General features: G+C 51.9%; 1 protein-coding gene and 1 long non-coding RNA gene across 4 annotated transcripts; one reads left to right on the top strand and one right to left on the bottom strand.

Moving 5' to 3' along the window:
- Positions 1-310: 310 nt before the first annotated feature.
- ATG16L2 (autophagy related 16 like 2) lies at positions 311-14,619 on the bottom strand. Of its 3 annotated transcripts, none has more exons than XM_080816048.1 (18): positions 14,555-14,619; positions 12,245-12,344; positions 11,320-11,422; positions 7,530-7,603; positions 7,038-7,289; positions 6,842-6,907; positions 6,434-6,547; positions 5,291-5,353; positions 4,600-4,708; positions 4,166-4,271; positions 3,424-3,494; positions 3,058-3,129; positions 2,820-2,940; positions 2,385-2,490; positions 1,558-1,707; positions 1,277-1,324; positions 1,032-1,133; positions 311-689 (listed from the first exon to the last, which is right to left on the bottom strand). In XM_080816048.1, the coding sequence occupies exons 4-18, from the start codon at positions 7,601-7,603 to the stop codon at positions 602-604; spliced, it is 1,542 nt and encodes a 513-aa protein (XP_080672174.1). In that variant the 5' UTR covers positions 11,320-11,422; positions 12,245-12,344; positions 14,555-14,619; the 3' UTR covers positions 311-601. The 3 variants fall into 3 exon arrangements, with proteins under 3 accessions (XP_080672174.1, XP_080672173.1, XP_080672172.1); XM_080816047.1 differs by lacking the exon at positions 14,555-14,619 and adding an exon at positions 14,231-14,509; XM_080816046.1 differs by lacking the exons at positions 5,291-5,353; positions 14,555-14,619 and adding an exon at positions 14,231-14,359.
- LOC308350594 lies at positions 14,427-25,990 on the top strand. Its single transcript, XR_013967548.1, has 3 exons — positions 14,427-15,492; positions 17,657-17,750; positions 25,313-25,990. It is a non-coding gene; the product is annotated as an uncharacterized lncRNA (long non-coding RNA).
- The last annotated feature ends 1,173 nt before the right edge of the window (positions 25,991-27,163 follow it).

Genomic DNA, 27,163 nt, shown 5'->3' with positions numbered 1-27,163 from the left:
GGAACGCCCAACATCCCCCTCCACAGCCTCAGCCTGCCCCAGGTGCCTGAAGTAGGAGGGCCCAAGGTGTTGGCTTGGTCTCTGGACCAGCTTGGCCCAAGGGTGAAATTCTCATGGCTCCAAGAGCCACTGCCCTTTGCTGCCTGTGAGCCTTTCTTCATGCTGTCTCCTCAGACGTGAACAGCACTGAGGCCAGACTGGCTCTGCCTCAGCTCTGTGCAGCAGGAGGAAGGGGGCCAAGCCCAGGTGTCCTTGAGCCACCAGCCCAAAGGCTTCTGCTACCTGAATGCTGCAAAGAGGCAAGCAGACACCAGTTTAGATGCAATTTTTTTTTCACTTATGTCAAAGAAAGTAAGAAATCAGAGATTTAAAACAAACAAACAAACAAAAATACTATAATTCCCCCCCCCAACACACACACAAACTTTTTTTTTCAACAGACAGGCCAGGTCCTGCCAGGCCTTATTCCCCATTAAATGCCCCAAGGTCACCCCCCAACCCCCAGCCCCACTTGCTCTGGAGCCCTGTGAGCAGTGGGAAGCTGTCCTCTGGCTTTGGGCTTCAGACTCGAGCTCCAGTCCTGGCAGGAGGAGTCATGACACTAGCGCCAGAGCACGACCTTCCTGGCCTGGTCCACGCTCACCACATGGCTCCCTGAGGCACACCAGGCCACAGCGTTGATAGCAGTGCTGAGGAGAGGGAGGAACAGGCTTCAGGGAGGCATCAGAAGCTGGACCTGCAGCCTGGGTTCTGCCCCTCATTATGGGAACCGGGAATTTTGAGGCTCTCTCTGAGCCTGCTGCCTCACCACCTATAAAATGGGCTCACAGAGCTGTGCACACAGGAAAGAACCTTGCGAACTAAGAAGGGCTCAGGGGTGGGGGAGGATGTGGGGACAAGGGCTGGGGACTCCAGGGTCCCAAGCATGTCATAACTCGGAACTGGCTGAGCAGCCCTGGGGCCGGGGGTCGGGGGGTAGGGGTGGGCACTGGCCCTGTGGCTGAGGTGGGGGGGGTGGGGGCCATGCTCACCAGTGGGGTCCCCGCAGACTACCCTCCAGCTTGCCGGTGTCTACATCCCAGATGTAAAGGGCTCCATCCCAGGAACCTGCCAGCGCATAGCTTCTGTCCGGGCTGCAGTGGCCACAGCAGAGCAAGCAAGGGATGACCAGAGGTGAGGACACACACATGCATACACAGACGTGTCCATACAGACACGGACCTACACGGTCAGGTGGGGCACACTTAGGGACAGGCCTGCGTTCTTACAGACACACCTGAACACAGCTTTGGTCCAGTCAGAACCGCACCTGAAGCCATCAGCCCTGAGGACACACAGAATCAGGGTCAGAATGAACATGGCCACTGGTCCCTGCCCTCAGGAGCTTCAGAAGCTTCCTCCCTCCATCAAGAGCTTGGGGCACCTCGACAGGCCCTGGTCCGGAAGGGCCTCCAGGATGGGTCCCCCACTGACAGGTCCAGAAGGGCCCTTAACAAAGGATGAGAAACCCAGCTGCCCCAGCCAAAGCCATAGTGTCAGGGAGCCCGCGGCAGGTACCTGAACACCTGGCGGATATTGCTGACACGAAGGTCAATGACCTTGAGCGTGTCATCTCGGGAACAGCTGAGCAGATGCAGCTGGTCATAGCTGAGGTTCAGGGAGGTGACCCGGCCCTGCACAGGGATGACCTGGGTGCAGCAGGGGACCCTGAGGATTAGAAACAGGTAGGGATGAGGAACAGCCCACCGAGGCCACTCGTGACAGGTTAACAAAGTCAAGGGGTGCCCCCGGGTCTTAGATCACTGGGGCCAGGGCTGCCGCTGACTGATCTCCCTTCTCCCACTGTGGCCAGCCCCTCCCAGAGGAACTTAGCCCCCAGAGGAACTTAGCCAGCCTCTGAATGGAAGCTGGGGCCTTGAAACCCTTGGGTCACTAAAATAAGTGCTGGAGAGAAAAGAATGAGAGCTGCCTTTCAGCGTGTGAGAGAGCAGAGGGTTTCCAACAGCAGTCACCACACACCCGGAAGGAGCACCCAGAGACAGGCTTGGCGCTGGCTCCAACACTGGCTTTTATAAATCATCCAAGCCCAGTGCTGGGCTCTAAAGTGAAAGAACAACTAGAACTTTGTTTCCTTTGATTAAAAAGTAGTAACTATGTAGAAAAGGGGGCTCCTCCATTTTGGTTAGTGAGGCCCAGGCCGAGTCCAACAGCTGTACCAAGAGCCACTAAAAAGGTGCCATAGGTCCCCAGAGGCAGCGGAGCCTTCAAGGGGCCACACTTAGCACTTCCCTGAGGTGCCTCTGTGGCTGCATGGCCAGAGAAAGGAAAGAGAACACAGGAAGCCTGTCCCCATGCCTCAACCACCCACAGCCCATGCTTGTCACCTGCTGTCCCAGAACCGGATCTTCTGGTCATAGTGGCCACTAATGATGACATGGTCCCCACACACCACATCATTACAGTAGGAAAGGACATTGATGGTCCTGGAGCCTGGGGACCAAGGAGCAGAGCCCTAGCCTCAGAAAAAGGTTGTTGGAAGCCATCCCACAGGACATCCAGAGAAGCTGAGGTCCAAAAGCCCCAGAGGAGTACCTGTCCTCCCCAAACTAGAAGCCAGGTCCCGTTTCCCCGCCCAAAGCCTGAGGTCACCAAGAAACCAGGCAGAAAGCACGATGGGGGGGCAGAGGAGAGGCCATGGGAGGTTTCACCCCAAATGCCTGTGAAGTTTAGAACCATTCCCAGAGCACAGGCTGAGAAATCCTTGACCCGGTTTGGGGGTACCAGCAGGTAGGGAGGGGGAGGTAGGGGCTGGGCCTCACAGTAGGCACGGCCGAGGTCCCACTCCTTCACCGTCCGGTCTCGGCTCCCAGTCACCGCCTGGTGCCTCGTTAGCTTGAATTTGGCAGCTGTCACCTTGTCTGTGTGTCCAGACAGTGTCTCCTGCCCACCCCCATCCCACGTATGGATCAAGGACATGGCCAAGACCCCATAACACCCCCCTCAGGGCCCAAAGCATGACGTCTGACCCCCAGGGCTGCCTCCTCAGTCAGGCCTTACCTTGGACTGTACCTCCCCCACCTTCCAGAGCTGGGCGGCCTGATTGTAAGTAGCTGCTAATACCTGTGAGCCCTGGAAAGATGGAAGGGGAAGGCGAAGGCCCTTAACCTGGACCTGGACATAAGCAACATCCCTCAGGCCAGAGAGCTGGGGCAGGGGCTGCCTTAGAGCTTCCCAGATCATCCAGGCAGGGAGAGCAGCCTCCAGGCCCAGGGAAGAGTTGTGTAGCAGCCAGACGGACTGGTTCTAGGACACCCATGATGTTCCCTTACGTCCCAGAGCCCCCAGCTGCCCAGTGTGGAGAGCGGGTTGGGGAGCCCTCGCAACAGGCATCCCATGTCACTGAGGCTAACTAAGTCCCCTCACCGAAGGGTCAAAGTCCACACTGGTGATGCTGCCACCAGCTCCTTCAAGGGTTTGGTTGGCCTCCAGACGACCTGGGGGTACCAGGAAAAGGACAGGTGAAATGAAATCACTAACCACACGAAGAGGAGGAGCTGGGAAGATTAGTCTCTCCCAAGTTAGAGGAAAGAATTCTGGGGGCCTGGGCTGGAGACTGCGCCTTCCCAAACTGCCATTGGGGGCTCTGGGGGCAGGTGATCACCTCACAGAGCTGCAGAGGACCAGAGAGAAGGGACTGTCCCCAGGTCACACAGCAAGCCAGGGTCAGACCTTTCTCTAGGAAGCCTCCAGGAAATGACTGTGACTCCCCACCACACCCACCTCTACAAGCACAGGGTAGACCGTTGACACTCATCTCCTGAGTTCTGAGAGTTCAAGTGATACCAGAAGAAGTAGTCACCTGCTGGACCCCAGGGACCTGCTTCTCAAGGGCCTATCCCTGCAGAATCTAATGAGAAGGGACCCCCACTTCCCCTAACAGGGACCATCTGAGCTGGGCCCTCCCCATCCCGCAGACCTGGAGGTCTGTGAGCTAGGAGGCTCACAGCCCAGAACTCTTGCCAAGAGGTCATCTGGCCACTGCCCACAGAAATGTTACATGTGAGGAAACACAAACAGATCTAAGACTTTCAACCACCAAGCAGCAAGCTGAGGGTGGGCTCTGGAGAGAAAGCACGAGGTTGGCCCATAGAGGAGAAACCCTCACCTCCCACAACATTCCAGAGCTGGATGAGGCGGTCAGCCCCTCCGGTGGCCAGGAGGCTGCTGCTGGGACCAAAACAAACAGCATTGACCTCGGAGAGGTGGGCATCCTATGGGGAAAAGGGAGGCTGATGCCTCTGGTCCCCACCATATGCACCTCTCTGCACACACTCACAGGCTCTCTCTCACACACCCCTGCACACATTGGGTCTTGTCAGCCCCACGGCTTCCCCATAGTTCCCTGCCTGGCCTCCTGACCCCCCTCTCCAGCCTATCCCTGGTTACTAAATGCTGAGAGGGTTCTGCCACTGGCTGGGAAAGGAAATGTGCGCTCTAGCTGAGGAGCCCAGCCTTGTCTCCCTGGCCTCCGTGGAGCACCCCTGGGGCCTACACTCCCCACACAGGTGCTTCAGGCATGTGGTGCAGTCCCTCCCTTACCAGCACATCCTGCACTTGGGTAGGAGGCCGGGCAGCCACACACACAGGGATGCTCTGGTATCGCTGCTCAGGAGCTCCCCCAACCGAGTGGCCTCTCCTCTTCTTGAAACTGGGGGGGGGGCAGGTGTGAGGAAGGCATCCGGCAAGGCCTTCTGACATGGGAGTCTCACGCTCCCAAGGCAGCAACAATGGAAAGCAGACAAGACAGGTGGCAGAACATGACCCAGGGGGGCAGCGAGCTTGCTCCCAACCCAGCCTCTGACCCCAGGGATCCCGGTGAAGACCGGAAGGGCACAGAGGCAAGGAGGAGTTGGTGGATGTGGGGCAACCCCTGGACTGGGGTTTCAGTCTGAGCCTTGCTGCCACTTGGCTCTGGGACCCTGAGCAAGTCCTGACGCATCTCAGCCTATTTCCCAACTGAGTGGTAGTTCCTATCCAGGCTCGGGCTGAAGAGCCTGGTTCCCTGGGAGGACCACGGCTGAGGGACAGAGTGTGGAGGACAGCCAGTAAGGGCCTGGAAATGAGGGAAATGAGGTCTGGGAGAGCAGCAGAGATTCACACAGACAGCTGGGCAACACATGCACGGACAGATTGGGACACACACAGACCAAGCCTGGACTCCAGAAGCCTGCCACGGGCCTCTGAGGGGCCCACACCCTTCACACACCTGTGGGTGCACACATACACTTACTCCAGAAGCTCCTTCACCACATCCACACAGCGGGAGAGTGTCAAGGAGGTGGCAGAGGCAGATCTGGGGTGGGGTTAAGAGAGACTTGCTAAGGGACTGGCCAGGGAGTGTACGGGCAGCAGCCATTCATCCCTACACCCTGCTGGGGACCCTGAGGCTCACAGGCCGTTGAGCCTGGGACAAGAACTCGGCTCCTCCATGAGCAGGAGAGCGGGATGACCCACCAGCAGTCCCAGGAAGGTGGAGGCAGGGAGGGTTTTGGCAATAAAGTCTCCTGAGGTTTCCACCATGATGGTAAGAACTGCCCCCTGACAAAAGTTCTGGGGAGGCTGAGCTGGGGCATATGGGGGAAAGGGTGAGGTGCCCTCAAGCTGGAATAGCACAAGGCTGGGGGATGGAGGGAGGTAAAATCTAGGCCCACTGAGTGACCTCAAAAATGTCCAGAAGAAGATGTGTCCTGGGATGACTTGGCCCACCAGGGCTGCCAGGACTTTGGGGGCCAGCATCCCATGCCCTCCCCAGAGTTCTTTCACTGCCCTCAGGCCCAGACACCAGTGACCTGCAAGGAAGGGCTGAAAGAGAAGCCTTCAAGTTGGTGAATGCTGAGTGAGGGTGTGGGGAGGGCAGCTTCAATGACAGACAAATGGAGACGAATGGGGGAAACTGAGGGGAGGGGCCCTCAGGGATAGAAACCCCAATCCTTGGGCCTCAGAAGCCCATGAGAGCTCACATCTATACATGCTCACATGTTCACATGCACTCTGATATGCTCCCCCAAGGCTGGACACACATGTGCTCTCATGTCCCTGTGAGTACACATGCTTGCACACCTTTGCCGACACACATATGCCTGTGACAGCTGAGTCCTGGGCCTTGCCCACAGTTCCCTGCTGGTGACACCCATTCACCAGAGTGACGCCCCACCCCCAGAGCTCTGGTCCTGAGAAGGAGAGAAAGAGGCGTTGGGGTCCCTAAGGTGGCAATGACCCCAAGCTCAAGGCACTGGAGATCAGACCCGTCCTGGGAGGTCTGAGCTGTACTACAGCCTCTCCCCAAACTCCTCTCAGCCCAAGAGTTCAGCCCAAGGCCCGGGAGGAAGACTCCAGAGTGGGGCCAAGCTCAGAGCCCTGGGACAGTCCTTACCTGAAGGGTCTCTTCCACTTGTCACCAGCCTCACTCTTCAGGGATAGGGGCTCAGCAGTCGGGGCCAGAGTCTCAGCCTCCTCTCTGATCCCCTGGCCTACAGTGTTTGGGCTCCTGGGAGAGGGAGTGAAACTCAGGAAGGTCAAGGGACCAGCACCCCCTGCCTCCAGCGCACAACACGGCGAAGAGGGGTCGGTGTGGGCGCACGTGTGATGGGCAGGCGTGCTGTTTCCTACGGCCAGAACACACAAGTCCGCACGTGTCCTGTGGACTCAGTCTACGTGGGGGCCTCGTGCGGACCGGGTTGTGGGTGGGGCAGAATTGCAGGCAGAGCCCTGAGAAAAAGGGTCCCTTAGAGCGGCTGGGCCGAGGCTGGGCGGGCAGGACCCGGCGCATCCCCACTCTTACTCGCTGATGCTGACTGTCCGCTTGGCAGCCTTCTTTAGCTCCAAGGACACCCGCGCCTGCTTGGCCCTGGAGGAGAGAAGCACCCAGAGAGCCCGACCCCGGCCCTGCACGACTCGGCAAGCAGAGGTGCCGCGCGGACCGTGCCCACCGCCTCCCCAGGGGCGCGCCTCCGAGGGGCGGGGCCAAGCGCGCTCACTTCTCGTGGCGCTCGAGGCGCAGGTTGCGCTCCGCGGCGGCGCGCGCCTTGCGCTGCACTAGCCGCTCGAGCAGGTCCCGCGCCTCCTCCTCCAGCCTGCGCAGGGCCGCCTCCTGGAGCCTGGCGTGCCCGCGCAGCGCCTCGTAGGCTGTCCGCTTCGCGGCGTTCAGCTCCCGCTGTGCGTCCACTTGCCGCGCTTGCAGCGCCCGCGCCTCCTGCAGCTCCGCCACGTGCGCCTCCAGAGCCGCCAGCCTGCAGGAGGGGGGACCCTGCGTCACCGCGCGGTGGCGCCGGTCTCAGAGATGCGACACACTGGTCCCTCCCATGCGGCCAGACAGGTGGCTAAGCCAAGCCTCCAACCAACTACGTGGGGAAAGTTCTCGGGCCTTGCTGCAGACACTCAGGAGCACCCCGTCCCCTCTTCCCCTGCAGAGATGGCCCCGAGCCACCCAGAGATGGGCGCGATCCCCCCTCGCGCTGGCCCGCGCCTACCTGCTTTGCCGCTCCTCCAGCGTCGACTCTAGGGCGCCCAGGGCAGCGCTCTTCTCCACCACCTGGTAGGCCATCTAGGGGCGTGAGGGGGCGGTCGGGGGGCGGGAGGTGAGCGGGAGCGCCTCGATGGGGCTTCCACCGCGCCTTCCCGGCCGGACACCAGTGGAATAGTCTGCTACTCCAGCCACCCGCCGTCTTACTGAACTGGAAGCAGAGGCTCAGACAGCTTTAGGATCGTGCAGGGGAACGCACTGTTGTTTTTGTGCAACAGTGAAAGGGCCTTAGGCACTGGAGTCTAGCAGCTAAGTTTCGGTACTGGCAGTGCCACTTATTTTCTCTGTGACCCCAGGGTAGTCATTTAACCTCTCTGAACCTGCTGTTTCCTCACCTGTAAAGTGGGAATGATAGTACTTTCCCTCCTCGGGGAATGTAGAACTATTAGGAGGAGTAATATTTCAGATAATAGCAAACGTTTACAGAGCACATGTGTGTCATGCCCCTGTTGAGTATTACACACATACTAATTCTTTTAATCACCATAACAACAGCAGGAGATAGGTACTGCCATTTTCTCCATTTTACAGACTAGGACACTGGCACAGAGAGGTTATGTGTCTTGACAAAGTTACACAGCCAAGTGGCAGGCCACCTAACATGATGCTCCAAGTACAGGACAGGTCCACAGGAAAGGTTCAAGGGATGTGGGCTCTGTTCCCCACGCTCTAACCCTGGCCTACCCAAGCATAGATTCTAGAGAGCAACCAGGAGCCCTAAGCAGAGACACAGGGCAATAACAAGAATGGGCTGTGGGAGCATGGAGGCCAGACTGAATACTGGAGCTGCCCCCAGCCCGACAGTGGGGGTGAAGGTCAGCTCATCTATGCCCCTACTTCATTCAGCCGTCCTTCAACCAAGAGCTGGGAAAGCCACAGAGAGGAAGGTCGAGTCCCACTTTTTAGAGCTGAGGGGTCAGTGGAAGAGACAGACTTCAGGCGAAGAAGTTCCTACCAGCGTGACAAGAGGAACATGAGGAAATAACCAAGGCTGGGGCTCTGGTTGCTAACTTGTTCCTGTGTTCTTCTCACGTGGGCCTGATGAGGGATGGATTGAGGAGCAAGGCCAGGGCTGCTCCCCTGCACTGACACACCTCCCTGTCTGAGTGCTCCCGCACCTGCCTACCTTCCTAGCTGGCCCAATCCATAACGTTTGTAATTCCTTTCACCACGGAGCAATCTGACCTCCACTTCTGCTTCCTGGCCTGTCATTTCCTTTCATTGCTATTTTGTGACACAGTATTTTGAGACAGGTTTTTCAAAATCCAAATAATAGAGATGGAAAACAGGGGCACCTGGGTGGCTCAGTGGGTTAAAGCCTCTGCCTTCAGCTCGGGTCATGGTCCCAGGGTCCTGGGATCGAGCCCCGCATCGGGCTCTCTGCTCAGCAGGAAGCCTGCTTCCCTTCCTCTCTCTCTCTGCCTGCCTCTCTGCCTACTTGTGATCTCTGTCTGTCAAATAAGTAAATAAATAATTTAAAAAAAAATAGAGATGGAAAACAGATGAGTGGTTGGTTGCAGGGTTAGGGATGGTTGGGGGAGAGGGGTGAGTTGTGGCCAGAAAGGGTAGCAAGAGGGAAATCTTTGTGGTGATGAAATCGTGCTGTATATTGCTGGTCACACACATCTACATAGGGGACACCATGACAAAGAAATACATGTACATCTCATACCAATATCAGTTTCCTGATTGTGTGTACTGTAGTCACATAAGAAGCAGCCAATCTTTGCAACTTCCTATGATCTATAACTATTCCCCCCAGTAAGTTAATGATAATGATATATGCTTGTTGCAATATCTGAAACAGTATTAATTATTAATTATTAATTAAAGAAATTAAAATTAAAGAAATTAAAGAAAAAGCCACTCCCCATTCCCTGCACATCCAATGGGAACTGAATGGGAGCCATTGGGCCAGGGAGGAAGTGCTAAGGGGGTTTGTTGAGGTGTCCCAGACAAAGGGGACTATGAGTTCAGAGACAGGGAGAGTGGCAGGAGGCTGGAGAACTCCACTGGGAAGGCTAAAGGGCTCTAGAAGTTGTATACGAAGCTGACAATGGGAGAGATAGTGAAGGGGGTTCCACTTCTTTACTCGATGGGCTTCTGTTCTCTTGAAATGTTCACAACCTTGTATGTCTGTATTGCCTTTTTTAAAGGGTGATCTTTTTGTTAGTAAATTATGTCACTCTGGGGGTGCCTGCCTGGCTCAGTTGGTAGAGCATGGGATGCTAAATCTCAGGGTTGTGAGTTCAAGCCCCACACTGGGCATGGAGGCTACTTAAAAAATATGTGTGTGTGCATGTGTGTGTGTGTGTGTGTATACATACGTACATACATACACGTATCTCTCTCTTTCTTGCTGTGAGTGCTGTATGGAGAATGGATGGGAGTGCCAAGGGAGGAGTCCTCCAGGAAGAGATGAGGGTAACTTGGGCCATGCCAACAGAGTTGATGGGTTTGGAGGCAGGATCCATGAACTGATGACTACTAGCTCAGGATGAAGGGCCAGGAGGGACCAGAGATGCCGCCTCAGTTTCCAGTCCGGTGACTACCAGTTGGGGTGGAGGGTCTACCTTGTCCATCATTTAGTCTACAAATATTCACTAGCATGGACTGTGGAGACAAACCCCAGAGTTAAGTGGAAGCAAACCGAAGGTGTACCAGGCCTTGAGGATCACACAGCCCAGAAAGTGCCTCAAATGTCAGGCTTCAACTACAGCAGGGGCTCTGAGGGAGAGGCTCTCACTGGGTTCGAGCCCCACTCCCACAGTCGTTGGGCAAGTAACGTGGCATGCTGTCACCAGACATGTGTTTATGGCCTATCAGTATCCTCCACTGGACTGGACGCTCCCTGGGGCCGGGTCTTGTTCTTATCCTGTGCCTTGGATATGACAACTGCCAATAAATCTTTGTTGAAAGAATGAATGGAGATCACAGAAGGCGGGTTCATGTGGGAGGGAGCACAAATCCTGGCTCCACTTCTCTAAGTCTCCAATTCCTGCTCTAGAGTTGCGGAGGATTAGCTGAAACAAGGCTTAGCCCAGCACCTACAGGCATCCCCTCTCCATGTGCGGCTGGCCACGTACTGTGGGGGAGATGGTGAATCTGACTTTTTGCTGACCAAATAGTGTGGTGCTCAGGAGAGAAGGCTGGGCCAGAAACAGATCTTGGAGGCAGCAAACAGTCTTTGAGGTGACAGGAGTCTGTGAAGCCACCCAAGCTCCAGGGAACATCCGCATTGAAAGGGAGGGAGGAAGGAAGTGCAGAAGCAACCGCTACAGAAAAGAGAAGAAAACCAGGACAATGTGGCAAAACCAAAGTCAGGACACCCCACAGGGTGGGGGCAGCAGTGTTGGGTGGAAGCAGCACCCCCTGCCGTGGTAGGGGGCCACCCTGCTCATCTAGTCTGCCCATGTGCACGGTGCATCAGCCGGAGCCAGGCCCCGGGGTTGGGGGAGCAGGATGCAAACAGAGCAGCCGGGACCATCTGGAAGGGGGAACAGACGTCATCTGGCCTTGTGCACGTCCTACTCCTCTCTGAGCTCTCACCTCACATCCTCTAGCTGCTGCTGGAGACCACCTCTGCCTGGGTTGCCAGAACCAAGCTGGAGAGCACTGTGGCACTGAGCTTGTGGAATGTCCCTCACTTGCTGGACCCCTTGGACCACATCCCCTTACCCCCAGAGTCCTGGATTCTGGCCCCAGGCCATTCTCTCTCAGACCTCTGCCCAGCCTACCTCACCACAGACCCGCCGGAGCCCCTCCTCCTCCTCTTGCCACTTCACCCTCAGAGCGGTTGGTGATGGGACTTCATCTGAGTCAGGCCCCGAGTCCTCCTCCCTGCCAACCAATAAGAGAATGTGTTCATTGTCCCTCCGTTCACCCACAGGATGAACATGAAAAGCCTGAAACCAAAACCATGAACTTTCTCCTAAGGAAGGTGGAAGCCAGAAAGGCAGTAGAGGAAAGAGCAAGTCTCCCGAAACTGGAACTGCCCATGACTCCCCTGCCCTGGGATTTCCCCAGGCCTTGGGTTCCCTAGCTAGGACCCTCTTTCAGAAGCACCTCCCAGGGGCACCTGGGTGGCTCAGTCAGTTGAGTGCCTTCGACTCAGGTCATGATCCCAGGTCCTGGGACCAAGGCCCACATCACGCTGCCTGCTGCTGCTCCACGGAACCCAGCTTCTCCCTCTCCCTTTGCGTGTCACTCCCCCTGCTTGTGTGTGTGTGCACACGAGTGAGCTCTCTCTGTCAAACTGATTAATCTTTATTTTAAAAAAAGAAAAGAAGAAGAAGCACCTCCCAGCTGTGAGGCCCAACCCACTCTTGCTTCTCATCTTCACTCCCCCTTTGGAGTATATAGCAAGACCCTTCCTTTAGGCATCAGGTAAGGATCAGGGAAACAAAAAAAGAGGATGGGAAAAGGCAGGAGTGTGGGGTGGGAAGGGAAGAGATGAGACAAATACAGAGATGGACTGAGAAATATGGTGGAGAAAGGACCTTCTAAGCAGCTGGTGTGGAGGAAGGTTCAAGAGCCCACCCCCTCCCTCCCCTAGGTAGCACCTAGGGACCAGTGAGATGCCTCAGAGAAAATGAACCCGGCATAGTGGGGGCAGGGCCCAGGCATAGGCAGCCCATTGTACCCAGGAACACTCACACTCACCAGGGGCCCTGCAGGGTAATGGGAGTGACATCATTTGGCTCTGGCTGCAGCTTCTCTGAGATCCAGGCCAGCAACTCAGCCTTCTCTAGGAGACGGTTATCTAGGGGTACAAGAGGGTGAGCCTGGGGCAGAGAAAAACAATTTCCAGCAGACTCCAGGCCTACCTCTCTGGCTGGGAGGGCTGCAGGAGGAGCCCAGGGATGCAGAATGGCATGGCTTCTGGCAGGCTGGACTCTGGCCTCTGCCTGAAGGTGTTTGTGGTCTCTCCCAAGACCTGCAGCCCTGGCACAGCCTCCTCCCAGTACCTGCCCACAGATCCTCCCAGGAGAAGACAAAGACAACCACTGCAGGGGAAGGAGATGGCTGGCTTCACCGACCCCTGTGGATCCTGAGGGAAGGAAGGGGCCAGAGATTGATTCAGCCTTGCCCCACAGCAAGTCTTTGCCCCAAAGAGTGATGAAATAAACCCAGGTCCACCTGCCTCTGGCCTTTGGCAAATTACTTCCCCTCCAGGGGCTCTAACTTTCTACTCTGAAAAACAATCCTGTCTTCCCCAGGGTTGGGGTAAGGTTCCCCCAACCCAGAAGAAAAAGTCCTCGAGCAACTATCCAGCAGACCTCCTTGAATTTGGTAGTTTTTGCTACAGACCCTGGAATATCTCCGTCCACACCCACCACACTCACTTCCTCTTTTCTCACCAGTTCCGGGGGTGGGGGCAGTGTGTGGTAAGCCCAGGCCTAGCTCCTCAGCTCCTTTCCTTCACCCAGTGTCCTGCCTGTCACCTCAGCTGGGGTCACTGGCCTAGTTCTCACACAAAACCCCACCCCAGCCCCCAGGGCACTGCACTGCCCCCTCCCCCAGCAAATCTAAAGAAGATGCCGTTTTGCCCAACTTACGGGTGAAAAATCTGAAGCTTACAACCCACTCTACACCACATAGAAAACTGGAACTTCATTATGTCTGATCTCAGCCCTCTGGGTCTCTCCAGTCTCACGGACTGCAGCTCCTGGGGGCCAGGGGTAACTTCTCCCTCAAATTGGATGGTTCCATTGTCCATCAGAGCAGTGGATAAGTGAGGCTGCCTGGAGGCAGGAGGCTGGCCTCACATCCCCGAGGGAGAGGACCAGCAGCCTAGAGGGTTGCAGGGAAATGGCCCAGGACAAGAGCTGCAAATTCAGTTTAGGGGATAAGGGGGGAGATAGTTAAGCAGCAGCCAAAATTAGGACGAGTGTTGGAGCTGGTGGGATAGTGGCTGTAATCCCCCCAGCCATGACCCTGGACATACAACGTCGAATGACCAGGGGCACTTACACAGATGCAACTGTTCACCCTGGCTTGAACTGCCATAGGGGCTCCTGACCAGCCCCCCACCCCGCCCCACCCCACAGAAACACCTAAGTATGACTTCTTGGTCTCAGCCAGCAGCCTGGAGCCCCCTGTTTCTCCCTCAGGCTGGGGTTGCCCAAGCACAGAGATGCTCCAAAAACCTGAGCCAGGATCACTTAGCAGTGGCAAAGCCTGAGACTGAGCTTTCTCCCTAGAGATTCAGAGTTTAGAAGTAGCTGCTCTCGGACTTCTTTCACTGGATGACAGGGACCAAGTGGATCGACTAGGTTGTGCCTTGGGAACTGCCCCGGGAGGGGGGAGCATAAGAGACCCTTAAAAAAACAACACTAGCTAACAAACCCGTGCCGGGAAACCCAGTCCGGGAGAGGCGGGCCCTGAGGGGCGAGGAGGGCAGGAGCACCGGGGGGGCTCGGTCCGGGAAGGGGGGCTCTAAGCAGTCCGGACTGGAAAGGGCAGGAACGGAGGCTAGTCAGAGGTGGGGCGTCACAGTCAGAGGGACCTCCAGGCCCACGGATCCCGAGGCGAGAAGGCTGTTCTGCACGCGGCTCTCAGCCCGAGGAGCCAGACAACCCCCTGTCCCCGCGCCCGGATCCCCGTTCCCTCCACTGCCGTCTTGCACGGCCCCCGCGGCGCACTCACAGGCCGGCACCAGCTCCAGGAAGAGGGCCTTCTGCGCGCGGTCCCGCTGCCGAAGCTGCCGCACTATGTGGCGTTTCCAGCGGGCGGCCGGCACGCCGAGGGGCCCGGACCCCGCCATAGCCGCTGTCCCGCCCGCACGGCGCGCCGCTCCCAGGGAAGGAGGCGCGACTGGGGCGGGGCCTCTGGGGGACTCCGTGACGTCGGCGGGCGGCCGCGGCGGGGACTCCCCAGATCGCGCTAAGAGCGTCCGCCGGTGGGGGCGGGGGGAGAAAGCTGCGCAGATGTGCTGGGAAGCCGCCCCAGAGCCGCTCCAGAAGTTCTCACCTACGTCCGCCGCCGTGACCTGGGGCGGAGGTCGCGGCCTCCGGGGCGTCTTCCCCCACGCCTGTGTGCGCGCTCTCGGCCGGTCGCCCGGTCCGGGTCCTTAACCCCTCCGCGCCGAGACCGCGTCCGGAAGTGACCGACGTCGCCGACGGACCCTCCGGCCCGGGCGTGCCCTGAGCTAGGGACCTAGAGACGACCCTGCCCTGGAGGCGTTCCGGATCCGCGAGGGGAGGCGGCGCAGACAGGAGGCCTGCACGGCGTGACGGCGAGCTGAAGCGCGGAGGAGGAAGGGGCTGAGGGGAAGAAGCTCCGCTTTCGGACGTGACGGCGTTTGAGTTGGAACGGGAGGGCTGCCAGAGGTCGGTGCTGGCCGGGAGGAGAGAGGAAAGGATTCCAGGCGGCGGGAAGAGCAAGTGCAGAGGTCTGATGGTATAAAAACTCCCAGGGGACAGAAACTCGTGTAAGGGCTGGAAGCAGAAGAGCTCCTGTGCAGAGCACGGTTTAGGCGCTCAGTTCTTCGCAGAAAATAGAGGTCCCTGAGAGTGAAGGCCCGCAGCTGATTCCACCTGGCAATCCCTGGCCCAGAAGGGAGAAGCAGCTGGCCTGAGGTTGCACAGGAGCGGGTGGCTAACCTGGCCGGCAGCCCGGTGTCCTGTCTCTGGGCTCAACCATTCGCTGTCGTGGGGCGGCCTCTTGGGGAGTAGCAGCAGCTCCTGCAGGTACACTTGACGGTGAACCATGGGTTGCAGGGAACTGTGATAAAACCGTGTCCAGCAAGACCCCTGTCCAGAGCTGTGCGGACAAGCCGGGTGTGAAGAATGAAAGGAGGGATTCACCAGACCCAGCCTCACCCTGGTCTCGGCGAGTGACTGCAGACCTGTCTATCGCGCGGAAACGGAGAGAAATCGCGATTTAGGGGAGCCGCACAGGCCGTGGAGGTGACGGGTCTTTTGAGATGTGCATGGTGGGATGGGTGGCAGGAGTTGGAAGGCAGTAAATGCCAGTGACACCCCAGGACAATGTACCCCTCCTATGCTTTGAAACCACCATGAACTGAGCTCAGTCCCCCACATTTCCCTTGCACAAGCTCCTTTGGAACACCTTCTCCTCTAGTCCTCCTGACTCCTACTCATGGGCCACCTCCTCTGGGAAAACTTTCCTGCCCCTTCACTGAGTGAAGTCCTTTCTGACCTGAGCCACATTCCAAGCCTAGCCTGTCTGTTGAAGGAGTGAGTGTAGGTAGTAACAGTTTCCAGAAGACATGCCCAGGAGACTCCATGACCATGGAGACCCAGAGCCCGTTGGTGACAGTGAAGAATTCCTTTTAGGACTGTCTGACTCTCAGGTGCCTGGAGACACCGTCATGAGTCTGTGTGCATTGAAGAATGTGTTAACAGGGCTCTGCTTGGCGGTGAGGAGCAGAGGTGGTATTTCTCTCAAGTGAGGAGTTGTTTTGGGGTGAGGGGTTCCTAACCCTCTTTTGACTCACAAAATACTCCTAGGAAATTTGAAATCATTTGTCATTTTTCAATAATATGATAAAGAAGTGATTGATTTTGACTAAAAATATTTATCTTCTATCTTTAGAATATAAGAGATTATGTTATAAAGTTCAGTTAAAATCTTAGATAACATGCATATGACAACACATTCCTATTTTTCACATTTAACATGCTGTTTCATTCATCATTATGTAAGAAAAACGTAATTTGATGACAATATATGTAAAAAGTGACTAAATCATAATTTGGAGACCTAATGTGCTTTAGAATATGTAGTTGGCTCTTGAACGACGTGGGTTTGAACTGCGCAGAACCACTTCTCTATGGATTTTTTTCAATAAATATGGTACTGTATGATGAGAGAAAAAGAAAGGCCAGGCTTTGTGGTGACTTGGCTACTGAGACCTCCGAGTCTCCAGGCAGAATTCCTGAGACACAGATTGAAACAATCCTACAGGTCCCTTCAAGGACTTTCTTTAATGTTTTGCCACCATAGCTTTGCTCTTGTCAGTGTTACTTCCCTCTGACAGCCGTAAACACCCCCCAGAAGATATATGTTAGCAATTACCTTCCAAGCATATGGCCCACTAGTATACAACTGAAGAGTGTCAAGACTAATGTTTGCTAGACGGGGGTAACTAACCTTATCTTAGCAACAGCTAGCTACCCAAGCCCCTGGAAGGCCTTGCTTCCAAATTCCTTACACTTTTGCTCTAACCTCCACTAACTAAAAAGTGTTTAATCAGTCACTCCCCACAAACACAAGGCAGCTCTTTCTGCCCACAGGTCCTGTTCCAATGCTGTAATAAAAGCACCTTTTTACACCAGAAACATCTCAAAAGTTCTTTCTTGACCATCTGCTCATGGCCCCACATCACTGTAAATATATTTTCTTTTCCTCATGATTTTAATAACATGTTCTTTTCTCTTACTGTATTATTAGAATACAGTATATAATACATATAATATACAAAATATGTGTTAATCAACTGTTCGTGTTATTGGTCAACAGTATACTATTAATTATTAAGTTTTAGGAGAGTGAAAAATTATATGTGGCTTTTTTGCTGTGCAGGGGTCGGTGCACTTAACCCCCATGTTGTTCAGGGGTCAACTGTGTTTTATAATTTACACCTGGATTAGGGATATCCCAGCAGCCAGAGTGATTGTTTAAAAACCTAAATCAACTCATGGCACTCTTCTTTAAAACCCCCTAAAAGGTTTTCCAGCATATTCCATCCAGCATATTCAAAACAGATCTCAGATCCTTTGTCATGGCCTACAAGGTCCCACTCACATCTCTGACCTTATCTCTTTCTACCCTGTGAACAAAGCCTTATTCACAACATTGAATAACTGCCTCACTCATTCCACCTTTGCACCTTTGCCTGGGATATTCTCTATTCCTGGTGCTCTTCCTTCAGATCTTTTAAGAGCTGACACAGCCCCTTTTTTTCCCTGTTCATCCAATCTGAAATAGGCTTTATTCCAATCAATGTCTACAGCATCATCTAATTGTTCTTCCTTTCAGAGCACTTATCACTCCCAGAGAGGATCATTTTTCTGTGCTTGTTCAGTTGTTTTTTATCTGTCTTTCCAGCCTGTCTGAAAGATTCAGGAGAGCCAGGACCAAGTCAGCTTTGATCCCGGCACTGTCTTCAGCCCTAGAACAGGACGTGGCACCAACTGAGAAGGTGATCCATAAATATTTATTGCTGTTGCTGTGGCATCAAAACTATACAAAACCAATTTTAATGGCCCAATGCTTAGAAGTTGTGAATTCAAAATTGTGGCTATATTGGGTACCTGATGGCTCAGTCAGTTAAGCGTCTGACTCTTGATCTCAGCTCCAATCTTGATCTCAGATTAGTGAGATCAAGTGTATTGGGCTTCATGCTGGGCATGGAGCCCACTTAAAAAAATAATAGTAGGGAACATCTGGGTGGCTCAGTCGGTGAAGCGTCTGCCTTTGACTCAGGTCATGATCTCTGGGTCCTGGGATTGAGTTCTGCATCAGGCTCCTTGCTCTTCAGGGAGACTGTTTCTCCCTCTGTCACTCCCCTGCTTGTGTTCTCTCTCTCTCTCTCTGACAAATAAATAAATAAAATCTTTATAAAACAATAATTAATTAATTGAAAATAAAAAACCGAAATGGTAGCTATATCTAATTGGAAAATAAATCACATGCACACAGCCAAAAATTTAAATAGTACAAGCGTGAGACTTTTTGCCTCACACCATCATATCGGTCAGGATGAGACAGGCTGTTCTATGGTATTTTGTTTCTCTATTATTTAATACATCTATTTCTTAGTAGCGCTCATGATCCTTTTACAAACTGCAGGGGCACTTGGGTGGCTCAGTCAGTTAAGTGTCCAACTCACGGTTTTGGCTGGGTCATGATCTCAGGGACCTGATCTCAGGGTTCTGATCTCAGGGTAATGGTATCGACTCCCGTGTTGGGTTCCACACTCAAAGGGGAGTCTGCTACCCCTGTTCCTCTCCTTCTGCCCCTGCTCTCTCTCTCTCAAATAAAAGTAAATCTTTAAAAAAAAATTTACAAGCTGCAAGTGAACAACAAAATTTAATTTGAATGTTTTTTTTTAAGATTTTACTTATTTATTTGAGAGAGAGAGAGATCACAAGTAGGCAGAGAGGCAGGCAGAGAGAAAGGAGGAAGCAGGCTTTCCGCTAAGCAGAGAGCCCGATGCAGGGCTCGATCCCAGGACCCTGGGATCATGACCTGAGCCGAAGGCAGAGGCTTTAACCCACTGAGCCACCCCGGTACCCCTAATTTGGATGTTTTTATCAGTTGTGTACTTAATGTTTCTTAATGTAACCAATTAAATTAACTGAAGGACATAAAAGAATAACTGAATGAAACAAAATACATAAAATGTTTCATGTTGGGAAGACTAAAAATAAAAATATAATTTACACAAATAATGAATTCATTATTTTCCAACTGAAATCCCAATTGCATACCTTTTTTATAGAACTTGACAAGTTGTCTCTGACACTCATCTCAAAAGAGAATACCTGAGAAAAAAATATTTTAAGAATGGGGAAAGCTATTATAATGAAAATGGTGTGCTGTTGGTTCAGAAATAGGCATGACTAATAACAGAATAGAGACCAGAAATAGATCCTCCCCTGTAGGGATTTAATATGTGATGAAGGTGGAATTTCAAATAAGTGGAAAGAGGGGTCTAGTCAATAATTTACATGAGGACAATTACTTATCCAGTTAGAGAAAAATACATAGTGAGATTCCTTACTTCACACCATATGCAAAAAGAGTAAATTCCAAATTATGACTTATACACATACAAATGATAAATATATTAGAAACAATTAGGGTAATTTATCTATAACCTTGGGATAGGGAAGACTTTCCTAAACAACACCAAAACCTAAAAATTATCACAAAAAAGTAGATATTTTAAACATATCAGAATGTAAAATTTCTGAATAAAAGACACATGCCCTGGGATGCCTGGGTAGCTCAGTTGGTTAAGCATATACCTTTGCCTCAGGTTGTGATCCCAGGGTCCTGAGATCAAGTCCCATGTTGGACTCCTTGCTTGGGCGGAGCCTCCTTCTCCCTCTGCCTGCCGCTCCCCCTGCTTGTGCTTGCTCTCCATTTCTCTCTCTCTGACAAATAAATAAAACCTTAAAAAAAAGAAAGACACCATACACTATCAAAATTTCAAGAGACTTTCTTGCAGAAGTGGAAATACCAATCCTCAGATTTGTATAGAATCATAAGACGTCCTGAATAGTCAAAGCAATCTTGAAAAAGGACAGAGTTGGAGGACTTCACACTTCAAAATGTATTACAAAGCTACAATAGTTAAAACAGTGTGGAATTGGCAAAGGATAGACATATTGACCACTAGATTAGAGTTGAGATCCAGAAATAAACCCATATACCTATGGCCAATTGATTTTTTAAAAATATTTTTTTATTTATTTGAGAGAGAGAGCATGAGCCGGGGAAAGGGGCAGAGGTAGAGGGAGAAGCAGGCTCCAGGATAAGCAGGAACCCGACATGGGGCTCAATCCCAGGACTCTGGGATCATGACCTGAGCTGAAGGCAGACTCTTAAATGACTGAGCCACCCAGACACCCCATGGCCAATTTCAATTCATCCCATGAATTTTTTTAAAAGGTTTTATTTGTTCATTTGACAGAGAGAGCACAAGCAGGGGGAGAGGCAAAAGGAGAAGGAGAAGCAGATTCCCTGCTAAGCTGGGAGCCTGACATGGGGCTCGATCCCAGGACCTGGAGGTCATGACCTGAGCTGAAGGCAGATGCTTAACAATCTGAGCCACCCAGGTGCCCTGGCCAATTGATTTTTGACAAAGATGCCAAGTTCATTCAATGGGGAAAGAATTGTTTCTTCTACAAATGGTGTCAGAACAACTGGATTTCCATATGCAAAAGAATAAAGTTGGACCCTTACCTCACACCATGTACAAAAATTAATTCAAAGTGGATCAAAGACCTAAGCTTAGGAGCTAAAACTACAAAACTCTTTGAAAAAGCATTGAGAGAAATCTTCATGACTATGATTTTATGGTTATGATATCAAAAGCACAGGCAACAAAGGAAAACATAGATTGGCCTTTCATCACAATTAAGAACTTTTGTGCATCAAAGGAGACTATCAAGAAAATGAGAAGACATCCGACAGAATATTTGCAATTAAGGGTTTAGTATCCAGAATATATAAAGAACTAAAACTTGGGGCACCTGGTGGCTCGATTGGTTAAGTAACACACCCTCTTGGTTTCGGCTCAGGTCATGATCTCGGGGTTGTGAAATCAAGCCCGTGCTCAGCAGGGAATCTCCTTGAAAATTCTCTCCCTCTGCTCCTCCCCCTGACTCACTCTCTCTTTCTCAAATAAATAAATAAATCTTTAAAAAAAAAAAAAAGAAGTTAATACTTAGAGTTGGTAAAGGTATGGGAAATGGAACCATCATTCCTCTGGTGGGAGTATAGATAGGTCTAACCTCTTGGGAGAGCACCCGGGCTGTATAACACACATGCATCCCCTTGGACCCAGCAGCTGCACTGCAGTGTATGTGAAATAGTCCAGACACTTAGGGTTTGAACGGAATGAGTTCATCTATAGCTAATGGGGTTCTGGGGCCCCTGACCTCCCCTACACACCACATAAAAACACTGTTTATTGCTTCACAGGGAAGACAGAGTTTGGGATGACATGAACTGAAGCTACACTCACCAAACGTGTAGTGATTTGGGCTTTCTTTTTTTTGTTATTTAAAAACTTCACTTCTTGGGGTGCCTGGGTAGCTCAGTGGGTTAAAGCCTCTGCCTTTGGCTCAGGTCATGATCCCAGGGTCCCGGGATCGAGCCCCGAATTGGGCTCTCTGCTCAGCAGAGAGCCTGCTTCCCTTCCTCTCTCTCTGCCTTCTTCTCTGCCTACTTGTGATCTCTGCCAAAAAAATAAATAAAATCTTTTAAGAAAAAAACTTCACTTCTTTATTTCAAAACAATAATAAAAGACCCTCCCAACCCTTTCCAAAAAACCCCAATAATAGTAACAATAAATCCTGAAAGAAACCATAAGGAAGCACTAAGATTTGAGTATTACATTCTACAAGTATGCTGTTTAGATTTTTGTTCATTTGTTTTTTAAGCTGGTGATGATACACGTATTCTTTTTTTTTTTTTTAAGATTTTATTTATTTATTTGACAGAGGGAGAGATCACAAGTAGGCAGAGAGGCAGGCAGAGAAAGAGGGGGAAGCAGGCTCCCTGCTGAGCAGAGAGCCCAATGTGGGGCTCTACCCCAGGACCCCGAGACCATGACCTGAGCCGAAGGCAGAGGCCCAACCCACTGAGCCACCCAGGCGCCCCCTATACATGTATTCTTGAAAACCTTAAAAGTACAGCTAAAGGATTTTGCTTAAAGTTAGGGTTGTTTTTGTTTTTGTTTTTTTAAGTTTTTATTTATTTGAGACAGAGAGAGAACACAAGCAGGGGGTTTCAGGCCGGCAGAGGGAGAAGGAGGCTCCCCACTGAGCAGAGACCCCAATGCAGGGCTCGATCCCAGGACCCTGGGATCTTGACCTGAATTAAAGGCAAACACATAACCGACTGAGCCACTCAGGCACCCCTGAAGTGAAGTATTAGAGGGCTACTTCAAAATACTGTGGTAAGGGGCGCCTGGGTGGCTCAGTGGGTTAAAGCCTCAGCCTTCGGCTCAGGTCATGATCCCAGGGTCCTGGGATCGAGCCCCACATCGGGCTCTCTGCTCAGCAGGGAACCTGCTTCCTCCTCTCTCTCTCTCTGCCTGCCTCTCTGCCTACTTGTGATCTCTATCTGTCAAATAAATAAATAAAATCTTTAAAAAAAAAATACTGTGGTAGGACCGTGCAGCGATCCTTTGGAGCGTGATGCTGTCCCGTCTGTAGTCTAGCAAAAGTTAAGGGACCAGGTTCAAAAGTGATCATACTTCCAGGGTTGTAATTTGGACATCATTCAGTGTGAGCTAGCGTGTACAACGCTTTGAAATGGGCAGGAAAGGAGAAGGTGACCACTTTGTTCTGCAAAGTCAGGTGAAAGTTATGTGAATGAGAGGAATACAAACTTCTTTGGTAGATGAAATACGGCAGAAGTGGAGTGGGAGGAAGTGGCCAGAGGGTCCTTCACAGGGAAGTGCAATCCTCAAGATGTTAAGTATGTTTGATTTCAGATGTGGTCAAGGAAAAATCCAGACACAGCCCTACAGAAGCTTCCACAGTACTCACCTTCCTTCCTGGCAGCAGGCAGGCCCCATCTTGCCCCTCAGCGAGTTGGCACAAGGAGAAGGCCGTCAGGCTCCAGGAAGGCAGGTGGCTGTGAAATTCCCAAGGCGCCAAAGGGACTAGGTACTGGAAAGGGTGGAGACACCAACTGGAAAGGCTTCACGGGGAGGGGACCATAAGGAAGAGGAGAAGGAGGAGACAGTTGGGAAGACAGTTGGGAAGACAGTTGGGATCTCCTCTGCAGCTTCCTCATTGAGGCCCCACCCTTCATTGAAGGATGAGGGACAAGGGACAGAGTAATTCGGGCCCAGTTTCTACCTGCTCCTCCCTCCATTCCTCCCAACTTTAAAAGGTTTTAGGATGCCGACCTATGTGAAATGCAGCTCATTCAGTGTGATGCAGTTTTGAAGTTAGTGGGTAAAGAGGTACCTGACGCAGGTGAGGAAGGTCCCCACCCATCTAACGTTCAGAGATATTCAGAACCTAGTTCTTACTTGAACACAGCAGTGAAGAGCGGTTTCGAAAAAATAAAACAAAACAAAAACAAATAAACCACAACAACAACCAGAAGGAGATGTCTCGGAAGCAGGAGAAAGGCCTGAGCTGGAGATTGCGGATGGGGTGGGCCTGGGGGTGGGGTCATCAGCTTTTGGGTGGAAGTGAATGAGGTCATCCAAAGAGTATGCAAGGTAAAGAGAGGGCTTGTTACAGAAACTGGAAGACCAGTCAGTCAAAGCCCAGTCAGCGAAGACCAGCATCAGGGACGAATCCATAGTCCAGTGAAGCCAAGACAATACACCAGAGGAACCATGGGGTGTCCCACCGAACACAAAAGAGTCATCACAGGATTTGAGAGAGAGGAGCATCAGGTGAAACTTAAATGAAGCAACATTTTGATGGCTCAAAGCAAAAGAGAGCTATGTGCAAAGGAGCGAACATCCACTGCTAGGTGGAGCCAGGGGCCTGTTTCCTTAGAAACAAGCAAGTTTAAAAAGATGTGATATATTATGTTCAGAAATCCCTTATCTGAATCTCTGTATCTGGGCTGTAAATCTTGTCCATTTAGAGAGTTAGATACTCCAGGCAAAAGTTTCTCTCTTACTTATATAATTTTAAGCAGCAAAGTTTCTGATAGTCTATGATTTTAGAAAATTAAGCTGCTCAATGAGTAAGAAAGAGGTAGTTACTCAAAGGAGGGGGTTGTTATGATATAGCTGCTGTATGTCCTAGGGAAAATAGTATATCCTGTTAATTTTGCAGCTGGCTTATCCGTGTCTGTTATTCTGGCCTGATAAATAGCAGGGCAGATTTTTACAGTCCGAACTAATGTTTGGGTTTTCAAGAGACAAACAATGGAAGAGGAATCTGTAAAGACAGAAGAGTGAGTAGGCAGGAAGAAAACCAAAGTGTAAGTCTGACAAAGCATGAGGGTGATTACTGGTGTTGAATGCTACTAAGGAGGTCTAGTTTATTGTGCTACTCTCCAATACACTAGCAACTAGGTGATTTAGATTTTAATTTGAAGTGATAATTACAGGGGCGCCTGGGTGGATCAGTTAAGTGTCTGCCTTCAGCTGAGGTCATGATCCCAGGTCCTGAGATCCAGCCCCATCAGGGTCCCTGTTCTGTGGGGAACCTGCTTCTCCCTCTCTCTCTCTGCCTGCCTCTTCCCCTGCTTGTGTGAGCATGCACACTCTCTCTGTCAAGTAAAATCTTTTTTTTAAATGAAACTAAAAAAATAATAAAGTGATAATTACAGGGATGCCTGGCGGGCTCAGTCTGTGGTGCATCCAACTCTTGATCTGGCCATGAATTTGAGCTCCACCTTAGGTACAGAGATTACTTAACAACAACAACAACAAAATAGGGGAGCCTGGCTGGTTCAGTTGGTAGAACATGTGACTCTTGATCTCTGGGTTGTGAGTTGAGCCCTACCTTCAGTGTAGAAATTACTTAAAAATAAGATGTTTTAAAGATTTATTTATTTTAAAGGGTGGAGGAGGAGCAGAGGAAGAGGAAGAGAATCTCGAGCAGACTCCTGCTGAGATGGGCCACGGGGGGGCCCTATCTCACCACCCTGAGATCATGACCTGAGCCAAAAATCAGGAGTCCGAGGCTCAACCCACTGAGCCACCCAGGCTCCTCTAAAAATAAAATCTTTTTTTTTTTAAAGAAGTGATTAATTATATTAAACTTAAAATATTTTTTAATTTAAATTAACATTTTTATTCCTTCATGGCACTTAGCCAAATGTCAAGTGTTCGATGGCCACAAACTAGTGACTACCGTATTAGTGCAGATACAAAACATTTCCATCACCACAAAAGGTTCACTGAACAGCAGTAAGAAAAACGGGAGTCCCAGCGAGGGTGATCCCTGTGAGGGCAGTCTTCAAGGAGTGATGGGGGTGAGGTGCAAACATTAGCGAGCGGTGTTCTTTCTAAAACTCGGCCCTAACAGCGCTATTTTCCTGTAACAGCTACTGCGTGACTCCTGCGTGCCTCCAGCCCACAAGCCCCGGCTCAGAGCGCTAGGTTCCGCGACTTCACCGCCTTTCCCTGCCCGGGCAAACTCACTATGGTCCCCAGACTCCATCTCCCAACGTGCCCCGGCGGGCTTCAGCGTCTCTTATTCTTCGGCTTCTGGGAAATGTAGTTTTTAAAGCGTTCCAACTCCGGAAAGGTGCTAGGCTTGAACTAAGGCTCCCATAAGGCAGTGCGTGGGTCACTGCGGTCCCGTCCGGTCTGCCATGAGGGGGTAACGGGAGGGACACCCAGGGTTTAATGGAGCGGGGGCTGAGATGCTGGAGTCTCCAGGGAAGAAAGGATATCAGCTGTGCAGGGTCTCTTCCTGCCGCTCCTCAGATCGCCGCCGCTCTGCGGCTGTGACGTTGCCTCAGCCAAAGTGGAGCCGATGGGGGCGCCAGGGCGCCGTAGTGACTGAGCAGCCACCAGCACCAAGGGACTGGAGGCAGCGTCCAACTGGGAGCAGCCTAAGGGCCATTCGGCCGCCCCTGACGGCAAGCGCACGCGCAAAGGCAGGACCTCGCGGCCTCGGTAAACACCGAAGAGCGCCTGCGCTACCGGAGCGTCTCGGGATCAACACTTGGGGGCGCCATAGCGAGGCTAACAGTAAAATAAATAGTAGCGTGAAGGTCTTGTGTTCTTTCTGTTGTCCTTTTTCTTATGGTTTGTAAAGCACAGACCCCTTCATTGCCTCTCTTAATTTGATCGTCATAGCAGGATGATAGGTTTTGGGGTTTGGGTTTGTTTCGTTTTTGGTAATGTTATTTAGTTTTCCATCATATATCCTTATTATCTCACAGCAGGTTTTTTACAAGTGGGGCAACGGGTCAGAGAAAGTCACACAGCCGGAGTCCTAGCATAATACAGTGTGAAGGACCAGAGACGGTTTAGGATTCACAGGCCCTAGCCTAGGCTCTGCCTCTCACTTGCTGTGTGACCTTGGGCAATTCTGTACCCTTGGGAACCTAAGCCTTCTAGTTTGTAAATGGAAAGAGGTTTTTGGGAGGATCCAATGAGATCCAGGAGTGAAACTAAATTCCCAAGCAGTCTATAAAGACAAAATATTATAGTCAGGTGGTTGCAGATTGAGGGGCCCATTTCCTCATTCTACAAATTGCAAAACTGAGAGACCCAAAAGGGGCAGGAGCTTGCTGCATGTATCAGCAGTCTGTGAGAAAGGGCTGAAGCCCAGCCCTACCGCCACTGAGCTGGGGGCCCTTCCCTGCACCCCAAAGATCAGTGTCTTTGTTGGATACAGGCTCAGAGATTGACTTTACTCTGAGAGCCTGGGGGAAGTCCCTATTCCCAATGCTTCTCCTACCCAACTTGGCCCTAATGAAGGAGGGCCCTGCTCTCTTGAGATGGCTACCTGAGGCAGGAAGCTAAGGAGGATCTGGAGAATGCTGGAGAAAGAACAGTGTTGCTGGAGCCGTACAGACTCTGCTTCTCAGGACCCTGGTCCAGGCAAGGGAAGGGGCCCAGGTGTGACAGAAGAGAGGGTAGTGCTAAGGGGATAGACCCTGAATGGGAAGGAGTGGGAGGACGTGGGGCATTGTTTCAGAGCCTGGGAGGAAGTGGGCACTCAGGTGGCCAGTTGTGGCCAGTGACAGCTGGAGGTAGTATATAGACTGGGCTGATGATAAGGAGAGGAAGAGATGCTCATTTTGCTGAGGCTGTATGAGCCATTCTCCTGGCCAGGTGAAGCAGCCAAGTGGTACCACAGGCACAGCATCCCACCCCCCAGGATCAGGCAGCTGCCCACCAGAGAAGTGAACTTTTCTCTGTCCCTTGTAGTGGTGGAGCTG

The sequence above is a fragment of the Martes martes genome, assembly GCF_963455335.1.
Source record: "Martes martes genome assembly, chromosome: 10".
Taxonomy (NCBI): domain Eukaryota; kingdom Metazoa; phylum Chordata; class Mammalia; order Carnivora; family Mustelidae; genus Martes; species Martes martes.
Note: the sequence above shows the minus strand (reverse complement) of the source record. Positions and strands in the feature narration are given on the sequence as shown.